Raw genomic sequence first — 13,167 nt, forward strand, 5'->3', positions numbered from 1 at the left:
TGGGCCCTGTCGATAGTTACGCCACTGGTAAGGACCTTTAAAAATGCAGAGACACACAGAGAGGCCCCAGAGCCTCATAAAAGAAACAGAGCAAACTAATTCATATTGACTCCCTGCGCTAATTATAATTACACATACATGCTATTTGGACCCTGTGACCTAGATAATTGTCAAACACTTCATTAGTTTAAAAGCATCTCATCACCTTGTTGCCAGATTTCCTTTAAATTAAAGTGTTACGCCATGTTGTTGTGCCATTGTTATTTTAATACATTACAGTGCTGCATTGTATTGGATGGCCTTCATCTGAGTGGCATGCTTATAATTATTTTCCCTACAAAAAAACAAAATAGATATTGGCATATATTAGCCTACCTTAAAGGTAGGGTAGGTAAGAATGGAGAAACCTAGAGTGCGCTAGAATTTGAAAGTACGCAGCCGAAAAAAATCTGCCCCTTCCTTCAGACTTCCTTACAGAGCCCCTCCTCCAACACACACGAACGCGCACATGACCAATGAGGGTACGAGATAAGTTTGTGCACAGATGAAAGGCTGACAGGCAGGATAGGCCATCCAGTTATTTTAGCCGGGCTTCGTGCTTTTTACAGCTTCCACAGATGACATTTTTTAATGTATTTATTGTCAAAGCATTTACTGTATTCATTGCTATCGGGATGTTAAGAGCATTCCATGAAATATAACAAAAAGTGTTTCTGAAGTGAATTATGGGAGAGTGGGGTAAGTTGAGCCATTTTGTAGTTATGCTGTCCACTAAGCAAGGAGAAATGACACATAGTAAATGAAAGCACACACCTATAATTCAGGATGTCTCCTATCAATGGCAATGATAAGAATTCATATTTGATCAAGGGCAGTGAAAATATTACTTCTTTAAAAAAAAGTGGTCTTGTGGCTCACCTTGCCCCGGGTTAGGGGTAAGTTGATCCAGGTCAGGGGGTAAATTGAACCACTGTTCAAACCTGGGCATACCTGTTCAAACCTGGGCATACCTACAACACATCTTAAAGGTAACTTTAAACAATAAATAACAAACCAAATACAAGTTAAGTTTTTCAAATATTTTTAATATAAATTTCGATTGAATTGATTGATTGATACAATTTCATACATCTTACCAATCAACCACATAGTAAATTCAACTTTAAATGTAGCCTACAATGAGCTCTTATTATCAACTTGGCCTACTTTCATTCATTTCTCCATTGAAAAACTGGCTCAACTTACCTCTAGGCCCATGGTTCACTTTACCCCATAGCCACCATTTTAGAAAAAATAGCCTAGCATTAAAATGCAGTCATCTTTAGCTTAATGATTCACATGGTTTAATACACTGCCAACATATACAATATATGTGTTTAAACCTGGATATATTTTTGTTGTCATGACTTCTGGAAAATGTACCTTGACAAGCAAAAAACGTTTTTTTGTAAAAATGTTTACTTCCCAGACCACAATGAGCATCTCTCTTTCACTGGCAATGAGAAATGGGAGGAGCTTGCATCATTTCTGGTCACGTGATTACAACTATAAGGCGTTGCCTGGTTACAGGGGGTGGTTCAATTTACCCACTGGCTCAATTTACCCCCTTCTCCCCTACCCTACCTTTAACAACACCCCATGTTAACAACATAATGCAACAGCAACTTCAGAGAATAGACTGAGACTAGTCTGACATCTGCTGGGGAAAAATAGTACTGCTGCATCTTAGAGAAACAGGTGCATGTGATGAATAAAACACAATAAGGTGGTTGGATAAAAAAACTCCACAACACTTGTTAATATTTATATTGTATTATAATATATTTATGTAGCATGAAGGTGGCATGTAGATTCCAATTCTCCATAAGCTCATTCAAATCAGAAATCAAATCCCAAGGACGTAAGCCTGTTGATAACTAATGAATGATTAACGTTTATAAGTCACCCTTCTTGACTAACCTTAGTTATTTCGTCATTGTCTGGGTGATGGAGGCCTGATTTAATCTTTTATCAAGTCACACGATCAGGAGTCATCGCTTTCTCTTCGGATTGGTCAATACGAGCAGCGACTGTGCTGCTGTGTGACAAACAGCGACCCTGACCAATCCCCTCCTTTAATTGCCCACGATCACTCCTCCGTGCCGTACCCTTCAAATGACGTCACGTCCAGCAAACGCGATACGCATTGAGTTTGGAGACAAGAGAAGAGCGGGTTGCTCATTGCGGTAAAAAAAAATTGTAGTAGTAAACTCTGGTGACAGAAGAAGGGTTATTTCTACAAAGAGACTGCTGCTTTTGACACCAAACCGGGATACTATTCATTCAAAGGTAGGTGGTGCACACTTGTCCTTTACGTTATTTCGGTTGGTTTATGAGCCTAGTCATCATGAACTTAGGGGGCTGTGTAAAGTGGGTTGTGGCCTGCAGGTTCCACTTCTATTCGGCCTTTGTTAGCATTCCATAATGTTTCTTAGACATTATAATGATATCCCAGTTTAATTTCGGGGTGAAATATACAAAAACTACTACAATACTGATGTAAATAGGCACCATATTTAAAAAACAAACAACGGCTACCATGGTAATATTAAGCTAATTACAAACTAGCGTAATAGCGAATCTCAAAATGGTGTAAGACAGTAGCATGTATATTTAGCATGCAACACATCTTTGGTTACCAAATGATATATTTTTCAGGTTTGTTGTGACTTGGCTCAGGCCATATGTTTGCCTGCGTTGTTGTGTGTGTGAGATATTTGTGGTTGTGGTCCTAATTGGGTCCAGTGGGACTGTCTTCATGCTCACATTCAGCCTCTTGGTCTTGTGATGTCTGGATGTGGAGAAAGTAAACACAGGCTGCCAGGCTCCAGGGCTGTAGCATGGCCTGTGTGAGCAGTCTCAATTAAATAAAGCTATTTTTGTAGAGAACTAGGCCAAAATAGACTTTCTAAAGCATATTTCTAGGAATAACATACATTTAATGTGTAAACTAAGCCCTTGTACTGGATATATTACTGTAAGATGCCATTTCACCCTAGAGATTCCACTTGTGTGTGTGAAATTCCAAACAGTTTTTGCTATGTTTTTCATGTTTAACATAAAGGAAATACAACTGCATTTTATATGCAACCCCGTGTTGTACATGGAGAATAATTGATGGTTGACAGGGTCATTTTCATGTTACAACACATTTCCTGTTCAAACTTTCACATGAAAAAAGGGAACTAGTTAATACATGCAGGATCTCCCAGGATCCTTTTTTGATTATTTCTATTTACTGTAGCTAATATCAGTTTCCCTAAAGAAACCTGTCAAGGCTGGTTTAAGGGGGGTTTGGACCCTCTAGCTGATCAGATTGGCTGGTTAAGATAGAAATAGCTGTTTCCAGTAGTCCTGAACAGGAATTAGATGTTAATTTGATCAGAGAACTTGTTTTGTATTAATTTGATTAAGATGAATTAACTCTAGTTTGCACGTAAATTATTTTAAAGTGTAAATTGTTCAATCCTGCCAGACACAGATGTTAGTGAACCGACTACGCGTATTTACTCCTTTATCAATCAAAACAATGCCATTGTCCGAGGGATTTAATGGATTCAGAGACGTCTCAGGTGCACTGTCTGTGTGTGTCACTCTGAACGTGATATAATCATCATGATACTGCTGTGGAAGCATATCCTGAGCTCACTCACCTATTTGTAAAGTCAAACAGGGTAAAACAAATCAGTAACATGCAAAGGAACACACACTTAACACAATGTGCAAATCTTTCTAGGAGCGACTTCTCCTGTCACTTCTCATGTAGACTTTAATCTGATGCCTAAGAGTGGAGCAGTTTTATACAGGTACAATGGAGTACTACAAGGTGAACTTTGACACTGCCAACATCCTTATTGGTGTCAGATTACAGGCACCCTTTTGAAAAGGCCCTTTCTCAGTAATGCAACACTCTCGAGTCACACATAATCCACAAGGTGGATCAAAGATTACCAGAGACACAGAGATCTGATAATTGTGTTATTTTACTGCCTCCTCGCTGCCTTAAGGTACAACAAAAACAACCCATCAGGGATCACTCTGTTCCTCTGGGAGCATGGTAACCATAGTAACGGAGGCCTTTCCATCTGTCAGCAGCCCTAAGAACATTCAGGTCACGAGAAGTCATCCATCTTTGAAAAGCACTGTGTAGAGATGCTTATTGCCGAGGTTCCATTAGGATAATTGTGACAGAGTACAACAGTAACAGTTGTATTTCCTTTGTCTCCCCTTTGTTATATTTCATCTCACTCCACCTGTGCTAAAGAGCAATGTAACCTTTCATTAGGTACCCAAGAACCATTATTATATTATACACCTTACTATTTTTCTAAATTAGGTAATTAAAAATGAGACGAAACAATAGCTTTACTTTAAGCCTTATAAATAGAATATTGTTTTTGACGATAAAGGCTTTTTAACAGTAATGTGTACGTAATGTTTTTTGACACAGGATGGCTTTGTTTGGCAAAGAATTGAATGATGATGGAGAAGCTTAGCAGGAGGGATTTGCAGTGCTATTTAGATGTTTATAGTGTACACACACAACATGACAAGGCAATCCTGGAAGGTTACCAGCGATGCAGTTTTCCATCTGGCCTTTTTTCTCTCCTTGTTGTGGCTGTTCTACATGAGCAAACCCAGCGGTGAAGGCTAGCATGAGGGTGGGGGCGGACCTGGATCGGCTTTATCGGAAGCCATTAATGGCAGGTTGGAAAATGCTAACCTCCTCTTGAGGTTCAGAGTGGAGCAGTAACCTTTAATGCTGATGACAAACATGTATTGTAGTTTCCAAACAGCCGTGCGATTAAAACGCTTCCTGGATATTAAGCAACGCCATTGCAATATTTAATCTCCATTGTGATGTTCCTGTAACACGGAAATGACTAATGTTGATTATTTGTCACATTACATATTTGTTTTTCTGAGTGACGATCAAGGCGATTGGTCGCTACGTTATCTTTCCTCTTTCCCATTGTTCATTTGTCTCACCCTGCCTCACACAGTGAAGCTGACTCCTCCATTTGTAAAGTGTGTGTGTGACCAGTAAGGAAATGGTGCTACTCTGTAGTAGGGTGGACGCTGGTTGTAATTGACTATTGACTCCCTCAACTAGCAACAACAAATCTGTTGTGCTTGAATTTCCTGCGTGGCTGTGTAGAGCATAGTTGTTTGTTTGTGTGAGACGGCACAGAAGGAGATATTTTTAAGGGAATTAGGGAAAAATCTGTGCAATGTACTTTCCTGTTCTGGCAAACAGTTGCATCAGTTGTGTGTTGTTCTCTGAAACCAGGACTCAGAGGAGTTCATTGTCTAATGTGACTCAGGAGGCTGACTACACACACACACACACACACACACACACACACACACACACACACACACACACACACACACACACACACACACACACACACACACACACACACACACACACACACACACACACACACACACACACACACACACACACACACACACACACACACACACACACACACACACACACACACACACACACACACACACACACACACACACACACACTTATCTGCGGTCCATACAAAACCACACATTATTCTGATAGTTTCATTTAATTAAGGTGCATTCTCATAAATTGAACAATAATTGCAAACTATGTTGATAGATTGGTGATTGAGCTTCACCGCAATAACCACAACATATGGATGCTTTTATTGTTGTACTGTGGGAATTCAGTATACAGGTATGCAGTATAATTAAACTATACATGGAAATATGTATTTCCAGCTTTGTTATACACTAATATATATAAGGGTTGTTTAATTCTGTATTGTCTGTATTGTGCATTACTTTTACAATATATCCTCATATAGGTCTGCATGTTGCATAAAAGCAGAAAAACATTCCCTACTGATTTATTTATTTATTGTTAATTCCTCCCTTATTATTACTGGCTAACTATTTTATCATTTTCCAAATATATATATTTTTTTATTTAAGCAATTGCTATTAGACAATTACTATTATGCCTATTTTTGCTCTTGTTTGTTATGCATCATGTCAGGTTATGTACAGCGACTTGTTTTTCAGTATTTGTCCCCTGTTCCTTTTTTTTGTACCACCTCAATAGTCACAGTGTGTTGTTTTTGCAATATATATTTATATTTTAAAGCAGATCCAAATTCTTATTACTGTCTCTTGTATTACTTGTATTCTTCCCATTTGTGAATACTGAGTACACACCTCCTTTTTCCATTGTTTTCACCATCTCTCTTCTATTTCCTTGTCATTGAGGTGATCGTTCAGCTAAAGGATGAATTTTGAGCAGCCCCCTCCGTACCCAGGCAATGGCCCCTCTGCTCCAGGCTACCCGGTCCAGGGCCCGCCTCCACATGGCTACCCTAACCAGGGTTACCCTCCACAGGGATACCCAGTGAACATGGAGCAGCCCAATCCAGCTTACCCCAACTACCCTGCGGGACCAATGGGCCCTGGAGGCCCCGGAGGCCCCTATCAAGACCCCGGACAGCCTCCTTATGGGTACGCTGGACAACCGCAACCACAGTTTGGCTGGCAGGGGGGACCCCCTGGACCAATGTATGGGGAGGCTCCCAAAAACACAGGTGAGTGGTAACACACAAAGGAGATGAATGCATATGTATTAATAATATATATCAATAATGGTGTCAGAGCAGTGTGAGTGGAGTACCACTGAGGATCACGCAGACTGCGTGGGGCCTCATCTTGCAGAGAGGGCCTCATCTTATGCGCAAATGCGGTGCAATAATGCGCTCCACAGTTTCCCCACTGCGAGGCTCCGGTGCTAACAGTTCACCAGCGTGCTCCACTAGCACCCACGCACTTTTTTAGTATTGAGTACTGAAATGACGTGTACTGTCTTTTACCACAGTAGATTTGAGCCAAACCCTCTTCATTAAAGTGGACCTATCATGCTATATTTGAATAATATATTGTAGGGCCATACCTATATAAAACATGTCTGTGAAGTGTTTTTTTCAAAATACCAAATGGATCATGCATTTTAGGCATGCCACATTTAGCTCTATTTGCTCTTTTCCAGCCCTGTCTTCACAAGGGCTGATTCTGTGGCAAATGAGCTGCAGCTGACCACGCCCCCTGCAAAAGGAGGGGGGCGAGGCACGAGCGTCATGTTACCATGCTGTTACCATGCTGTTACCATGCCACGCAACCTCTCATTCCCCTGATAGGTGGAGAGTTGCCCATATAGGCGGAGCTCCTTGTTTCTGACGTCAGAGAATTTTCAAATCTGGATCAGTCTGTATCAGATCCGTTGCAGCCCCGTTTTTAGAGATGTGGGTATGGAGGAAAAGAGAGAGGGTTGTGTTTTCTGACACTTGGTGAGTTCCCTGACACACCGGGGACACATATTCATGTATAAAAGACGTACAAAAGTGCATTTTGCATGATAGGTCCCCTTTAAGTTAAGTGGTGGGAGTCTTTTACCGAGCAAGAGACTCATATTGTAAATAATCTATGGGGAAATTCCTGTGATAAAAATACTTTTATTCAAATATTGGAAATTGACCATAACGGAGCGTCCACACAGCAGCGTGCGTTGACGCTTGGAGGTGGGCGTGTCTGAAGCTTAGGGATTTTTTTTTGCGAGCAACGCGACCAACAACCAATCACATGAATCTCCTGCCCCCGACATACAAAGCAATAGCAATGTTAAAACGAAGTAAACTGGATATAAAATCCCCAAACAGGCGAAAACCTACCAGTTTCATCCACTGTCTCTGCCACCTCCCTCCATGCCTCGCTCCTCTAGTTTGTATCCCGGGAGATGAACAGAGACTGATCATACAGCACCGGGTGATTCACTACCGCTATAATGAATTTTCCCTCCATTTTTTGGAATATGAGGAAATGACCTGCGTAGTCTCTCCCAGCATACACGCGGTTTGATTGGCTAGCGCTTGTACTGGCAGATTTGCATAAACGGGATTTCATTGGCTGACGCTTCTGCCGAGGCGCCAAAAGTTGAACATTGCTCAACTTTTGAAGCGAGCAACGCCAGCAACGCTCCACGTCGCTTCCCAAAATGCAGTTCGGCTAAAAGTGACGTCACCCCATTCAAAGTGAATGGGCAGAAGCGTTGGAAGCTTCAACGCACGCCGCTGTGTGGACGGGCCGTAACATTTGACCATTTTGGAATTGTTCTAATTACAATCTCTCAAAACCATTACATGAAAAGGATAGTGTTTTTAGTTTTTTTTTAAGGTGGGGTTGTGTGAGGTTTTGAAAGTCAGTGTATTTACCGTCAGTAGATTGCAGTCTGCACTCCCCCAGATTGAGGAAGCAGACCGGAGTACCAACACAAGCTAAACAGTGTAGTGCTGTGGAGGGGGGCAGCAGCAAAACATATTTCTAGTCACCCAGAAAATATATTTTTGAGTGTGCACTTTATTTTGAATATCTTACTTCACCTTGCCGTCTGAAAGCCATTTTAGAAAATAAACTACAGCCGCTATGTATCCATCTGTGCTCTTATCAATTGCGCTATTTTGTGACTTCAGTGAATCGAAACTAACCCTTAACAACACAAAAGTCACACAAGAAAAAAACTAAGCCATCAAGGCAGCGGTGCCCTGCAACTGAAATGACTGTTTTTGTCAAAGGAGTCTGGTGGCTGTCTGCCGGTCACTATTTTGTACAGCCCAATATGTCTTGAAATTGCAAATGCAGATGTGTCACTAAAATGTAAAACAATTATAAGCAGAACATGTTCAAAACTCAGAGGCTCCAAACCAACAAATGTTCGACTGTTCTGCTTAAAATAAAACGTAATTATTATTATGTATTTTATTATTTGTTTATTCCACACATGGCAGTTATTTTAAAACCAAACATGTACACTTTTTGTGTAGCCCATGGTGGAAAGGAGCAGGGAGAAGAACATCATATTTTACCTGCCCCTACTTTAAAAAATAAAATAACAATACAAATGTAAAATCAAAAGCTTCTGTTCTGTCAATCACAGTTGCTTACAAATACTTACAGAAACATAAAACCAGAACACAATCAAAAGTCATCTTCATACTGTCTGAATGATCAAAATAATAGACCATTTATTTTCTGCCTTTTTGACTGATTAATACAAATGAATGTTTAATTGACTGGGACTGAAAAACCTGTCACCATGTAGAGTAAGAGCAACTAAGGATTTATAAAGTGTGAAGGCTTAAGATAAAAGGTGTGTGTAGACATCAACGCCTCACAACTGAGCATCCAGAAACAAAAAGGCACACGTGTCATGGTAAAATATTCCAAATTAATATGCAAAGCGGGAGAACACGGTTAACACTGTTATCTATTAAACACGAGCAGCGAGGTGTTACTGCTCCAGATAAGCCTCCTCTTTCTGATCAAAGGACTGCGCGCTGCTATCCAGATTCTGGCTTTGCGTTGCCTGGATTGACATTCATTATGAAATATTGGCCAATCATTAACCAGTCATATCATTATCAGGGTTCAGTGTGATAAGTGGTCAGCTAGCCTTACTTAATCTCTGGTAGTCGGTCGCCTTGGTAACCTATGTCATGAGTCAGTGCACCTGGCTGTTAAAGGCTGGATGAGTGTTACCCTCCACATGAATGATTAATCACACAAACCAGGAAGGGGGGGGGGGTGTTTCTGTCCCTGTTGGTTGACTATTTGTGTGTAGGTGGAGCAAATGGTAAACTTCACATAAGAGTAACACAGCCTCATGACTTATTTAGCTGTATTGACTGAAGGAGATATAAAACCAATGTGGATTAATGGGAAATGCGTCGTTGGCAGGGTAGAGGCGTGGAGTTCAGGAAGCTCTCATTTCATTAGTCTAATGATACCTCAAAGCACTGCTGAAGTTACTCAACCATCACGGCGTCTGATCATGGCTGCTATGGCATTACCATGACGATGTGCCTCCTGTGATGAACGTAATTAGTGGAGAATCATAGCCATGGTTACACTCGAGCTCACCGCTGAAGACTTGACGGTGAATTTTCTCAGTGTTTCTCTACGATTTTAATCACTAATTGCTTTCTTTGAATTGTCTCTCCCTCCTTCCCTCCATCCCCTTTTTTATATTCCCACCCTGCTTCTCTCCCCATCTCTCTTTCTTTCTCCAGTGTACGTGGTGGAGGACAGGAGAAGAGACAACTCCGGCTCGGACTCGTGCCTGACGGCCTGCTGGACAGCTCTGTGTTGCTGCTGTCTCTTTGACATGCTGACATAACTACTCTCCAATTCCTGTTCACCCCCTCGCCCCCCATTTCTGTGCCTCGAACCCCATCACCCTTTCCCAATCCTCCCCCTCTTTATCTGCCTTAAACCTCGCACTCTCTCAAAACCAACCCTCCGTTTCCTCTACAAGTCTTTTATCCTCGTCTATAAATAAAAGCCTCGATTTCAATATGGAAGTCTCTGTCCGGAGCCGCTTACTCGGCCTGAATCCCTCAGCACTGAATAACTCACTGACCCTGTGCAGGGGCTCTGTAGCCGTTTGTAACTGAGCTAACCTGAGAGGCAGGCTCTTCAATGTAATCTAACACCAACACACCAGGAATACACACACACACACACACACACACACAACACACACACACACACACACACACACACACACACACACACACACACACACACACACACACACACACCACACACACACACACACACACACACACACACACACACACCACACACACACACACACACACACACAGATACATAGCAACAAACACACAAGCAGATACATAGCAACAAACATACATAAGCTGTGTCTCAATTTGAAAACTTATTTGAATACACTGCATGTCATACACTGTGAACAATAGACTGAGTAATGTTCTCCTAAAACGCACAGGGCTGCTGTGGCCTCACGGAAAGTTGAAGATAGCCACTGGTTAGCTTGCTAGCCGACATAGACGTAAGTGGTAGCAATCACTACAAACTGCTCAATTAGCCCAATAAAATGAATGGTGGCTTCTTTTAGACAATGGTATAGTGGTACGTTTATTTGTATAGTGCTGTGTTTACTGGAGCAATCTCAAATGGTCACTCCCTTCCATTACGAAGCCAAGATGGCGGTCGATGAGGATAAGAAGTGTCCAGTGTTCCACACTCAACTTCTTGACTGTTATGATTACACCATCCTGGTATTCATAATGCACTGCATGTTTCGTACTTTGCAAAGGAACCCACTTACACACTCAAAACTGCTAGTGTAAGTACAGAAGTACGCATATTGAGACACAGCATTACAGTATACTTAAATCTCAGGCTAATCTAGTGTGAGGCTCTTTGGCACTTTATGATGATTACCTCTGTAAGATACTCCTGCCTGTCCTGTCAACCATCCCTTAATTCCCCTTCTGCTAGTTCCCAACGCCAAGGGCAACTCCTTACACTGCCCCCCCTCCCCCAACCCCACCCAAAGGCCACCACCAACACCCCGGCTGTTAATGAGCCACAGGGCGCTCTTAAGAAGCTGATGCTTGAGATGTATCCCTTTCATTTGCACAGAAGCTGTTTTCGCCGACGTATGTCTTCAGGTGGAATCATATGACGATAAATGGAATGCATTTTTTTAAAAGATGACAGTGATTTATGTTTGATTACTGTCAGCAGTCGATGGCCGCAATGTTTTTTTTTTCTCATTGTGATCTTGATATGAAAAATGATTCCAATGTTATTTTTATTACATACCTTGGAGATAAAACTGGAAAATGAAAATAAAAAAAGAATAAAATGTGATTTCTTATAAGAAACCAAATGATCTGTCAGATGCCTTTTTGCTTTGGATGACTTGCATTAAAATAATTTGTTCCCATGAAATAGCTGGTTTTGTTGTTTGTGTATATGTGATGGATTGCGATGTGTGTGGGGGAGGTTACATGAGAGCAGGGAGCATAGATCTGTATACTGTAGCCGACGGGGCCAGGCCGGATCCATTCGACTATTTATAACCCAGCTGCTGGTGCAGGATGTTGAGGGCACATGGTTGCCTGCCTGACACATTAGCAGTATGTTTCACACATGAAAAAATAGGAACTGTAGGGACAGGTTCACACACAACTGAGCAGGGAATCTATAGGATGTGTCATGGCTTCCTGATACACAACCCAAAGGCAGTTGTGGAAAAAAAGTAGTTTAGAATTTACTTAAGAAAACATTTAACGCTACTTTTTACATGTATCTGATAGGGGAGGGGTCATTCTGAATAATGCATTTAAGACATTTTATTTGCTGATTCAAAGATAGGATATAAAAACTGAGTGAACCAACACTCAAAATCAAACTATGAGCTGTAAAACAACAAAAGGTCGTACACTCAAAAGACAGCCGTAATATTGCCGTTTTTGATAATTCTATGTGGGTATCCCTACAAGCAAATCCTTCCACAAATATTGAAGCTATTTGAAATTGAAGCAATGCTGTAGACTTGTTTTTTGGTGCCTTCCCTAGACCTGTGCATGTTCCATGGAGGAAATGTTTGACTCGCCACAGTAGGAAAAGCACAGGTGTAAATAATGACAGTGATTATGGCCGAATTTGATTTCAGCTTCCTGGTATCGTGCATGCTGGCTCCCTATCACTGGGGCACTTGAATAGGAGCTGTCGTTAGTCTTATTCGTAACACCTGGGCCATGTCTGCTGTGAGTGTCTCTGAGCTCGTTATGCATTGTCAGCTGTGAGACCTTTTTATACACAGGTGTGTGCCTTCCAAAATCACGTCCTATCAGTATTATTTACCACCACAGGTGTACTCCAATCAACCGTTTCAAAGATTAGCAAGAGAAACGGGAGGCTACAATTCAAGTGCCATTGCAAAAAGGTCTGTCATTTTATGTTAATTTGGTATTTTCTTTTAATTACCCAAGCTAAAAAATTATCTAAATATTCTGTTTGTCATTTGGGGTAGTTGAGTGTAGATTGATTATTTTATTAAATATTTAGCGTAGTAGTATAACATTACAAAATGTAAAAAAAGGGGGATATACATACATTCTAAAGGCGCTGTAGTCATGTATTCAATTTTCGTGATAATATATTGATTATTACAGACAATTTAACCTGTGTTAACACAGTCGAGGGAGAATGAGGCATTTAAAATTCAATAGA

At 41.1% G+C, this 13,167-nt stretch overlaps 1 protein-coding gene across 2 annotated transcripts; it reads left to right on the top strand.

Annotated features, from left to right (window-relative positions):
- The first annotated feature begins 2,154 nt into the window (after positions 1–2,154).
- zgc:165573 (cysteine-rich and transmembrane domain-containing protein 1) lies at positions 2,155–11,880 on the top strand. Of its 2 annotated transcripts, none has more exons than XM_034223263.1 (3): positions 2,155–2,328; positions 6,325–6,641; positions 10,173–11,880. In XM_034223263.1, the coding sequence occupies exons 2-3, from the start codon at positions 6,332–6,334 to the stop codon at positions 10,277–10,279; spliced, it is 417 nt and encodes a 138-aa protein (XP_034079154.1). In that variant the 5' UTR covers positions 2,155–2,328; positions 6,325–6,331; the 3' UTR covers positions 10,280–11,880. The 2 variants fall into 2 exon arrangements, with proteins under 2 accessions (XP_034079154.1, XP_034079155.1); XM_034223264.1 differs by having other exon boundaries at positions 2,171–2,328; positions 6,313–6,641.
- The last annotated feature ends 1,287 nt before the right edge of the window (positions 11,881–13,167 follow it).

This window comes from Gymnodraco acuticeps, unplaced genomic scaffold (assembly GCF_902827175.1).
Source record: "Gymnodraco acuticeps unplaced genomic scaffold, fGymAcu1.1, whole genome shotgun sequence".
Classification (NCBI taxonomy): Eukaryota; Metazoa; Chordata; class Actinopteri; order Perciformes; family Bathydraconidae; genus Gymnodraco; species Gymnodraco acuticeps.

Bases quoted from the DNA above. Each gene is read 5' to 3' on its own strand.
- zgc:165573 (XM_034223263.1), top strand. From the start codon at position 6,332: ATGAATTTTGAGCAGCCCCCTCCGTACCCAGGCAATGGCCCCTCTGCT. The intron at 6,642-10,172 runs GTGAGTGGTAAC...TTCTTTCTCCAG, and splicing joins GGAGGCTCCCAAAAACACAG to TGTACGTGGTGGAGGACAGG.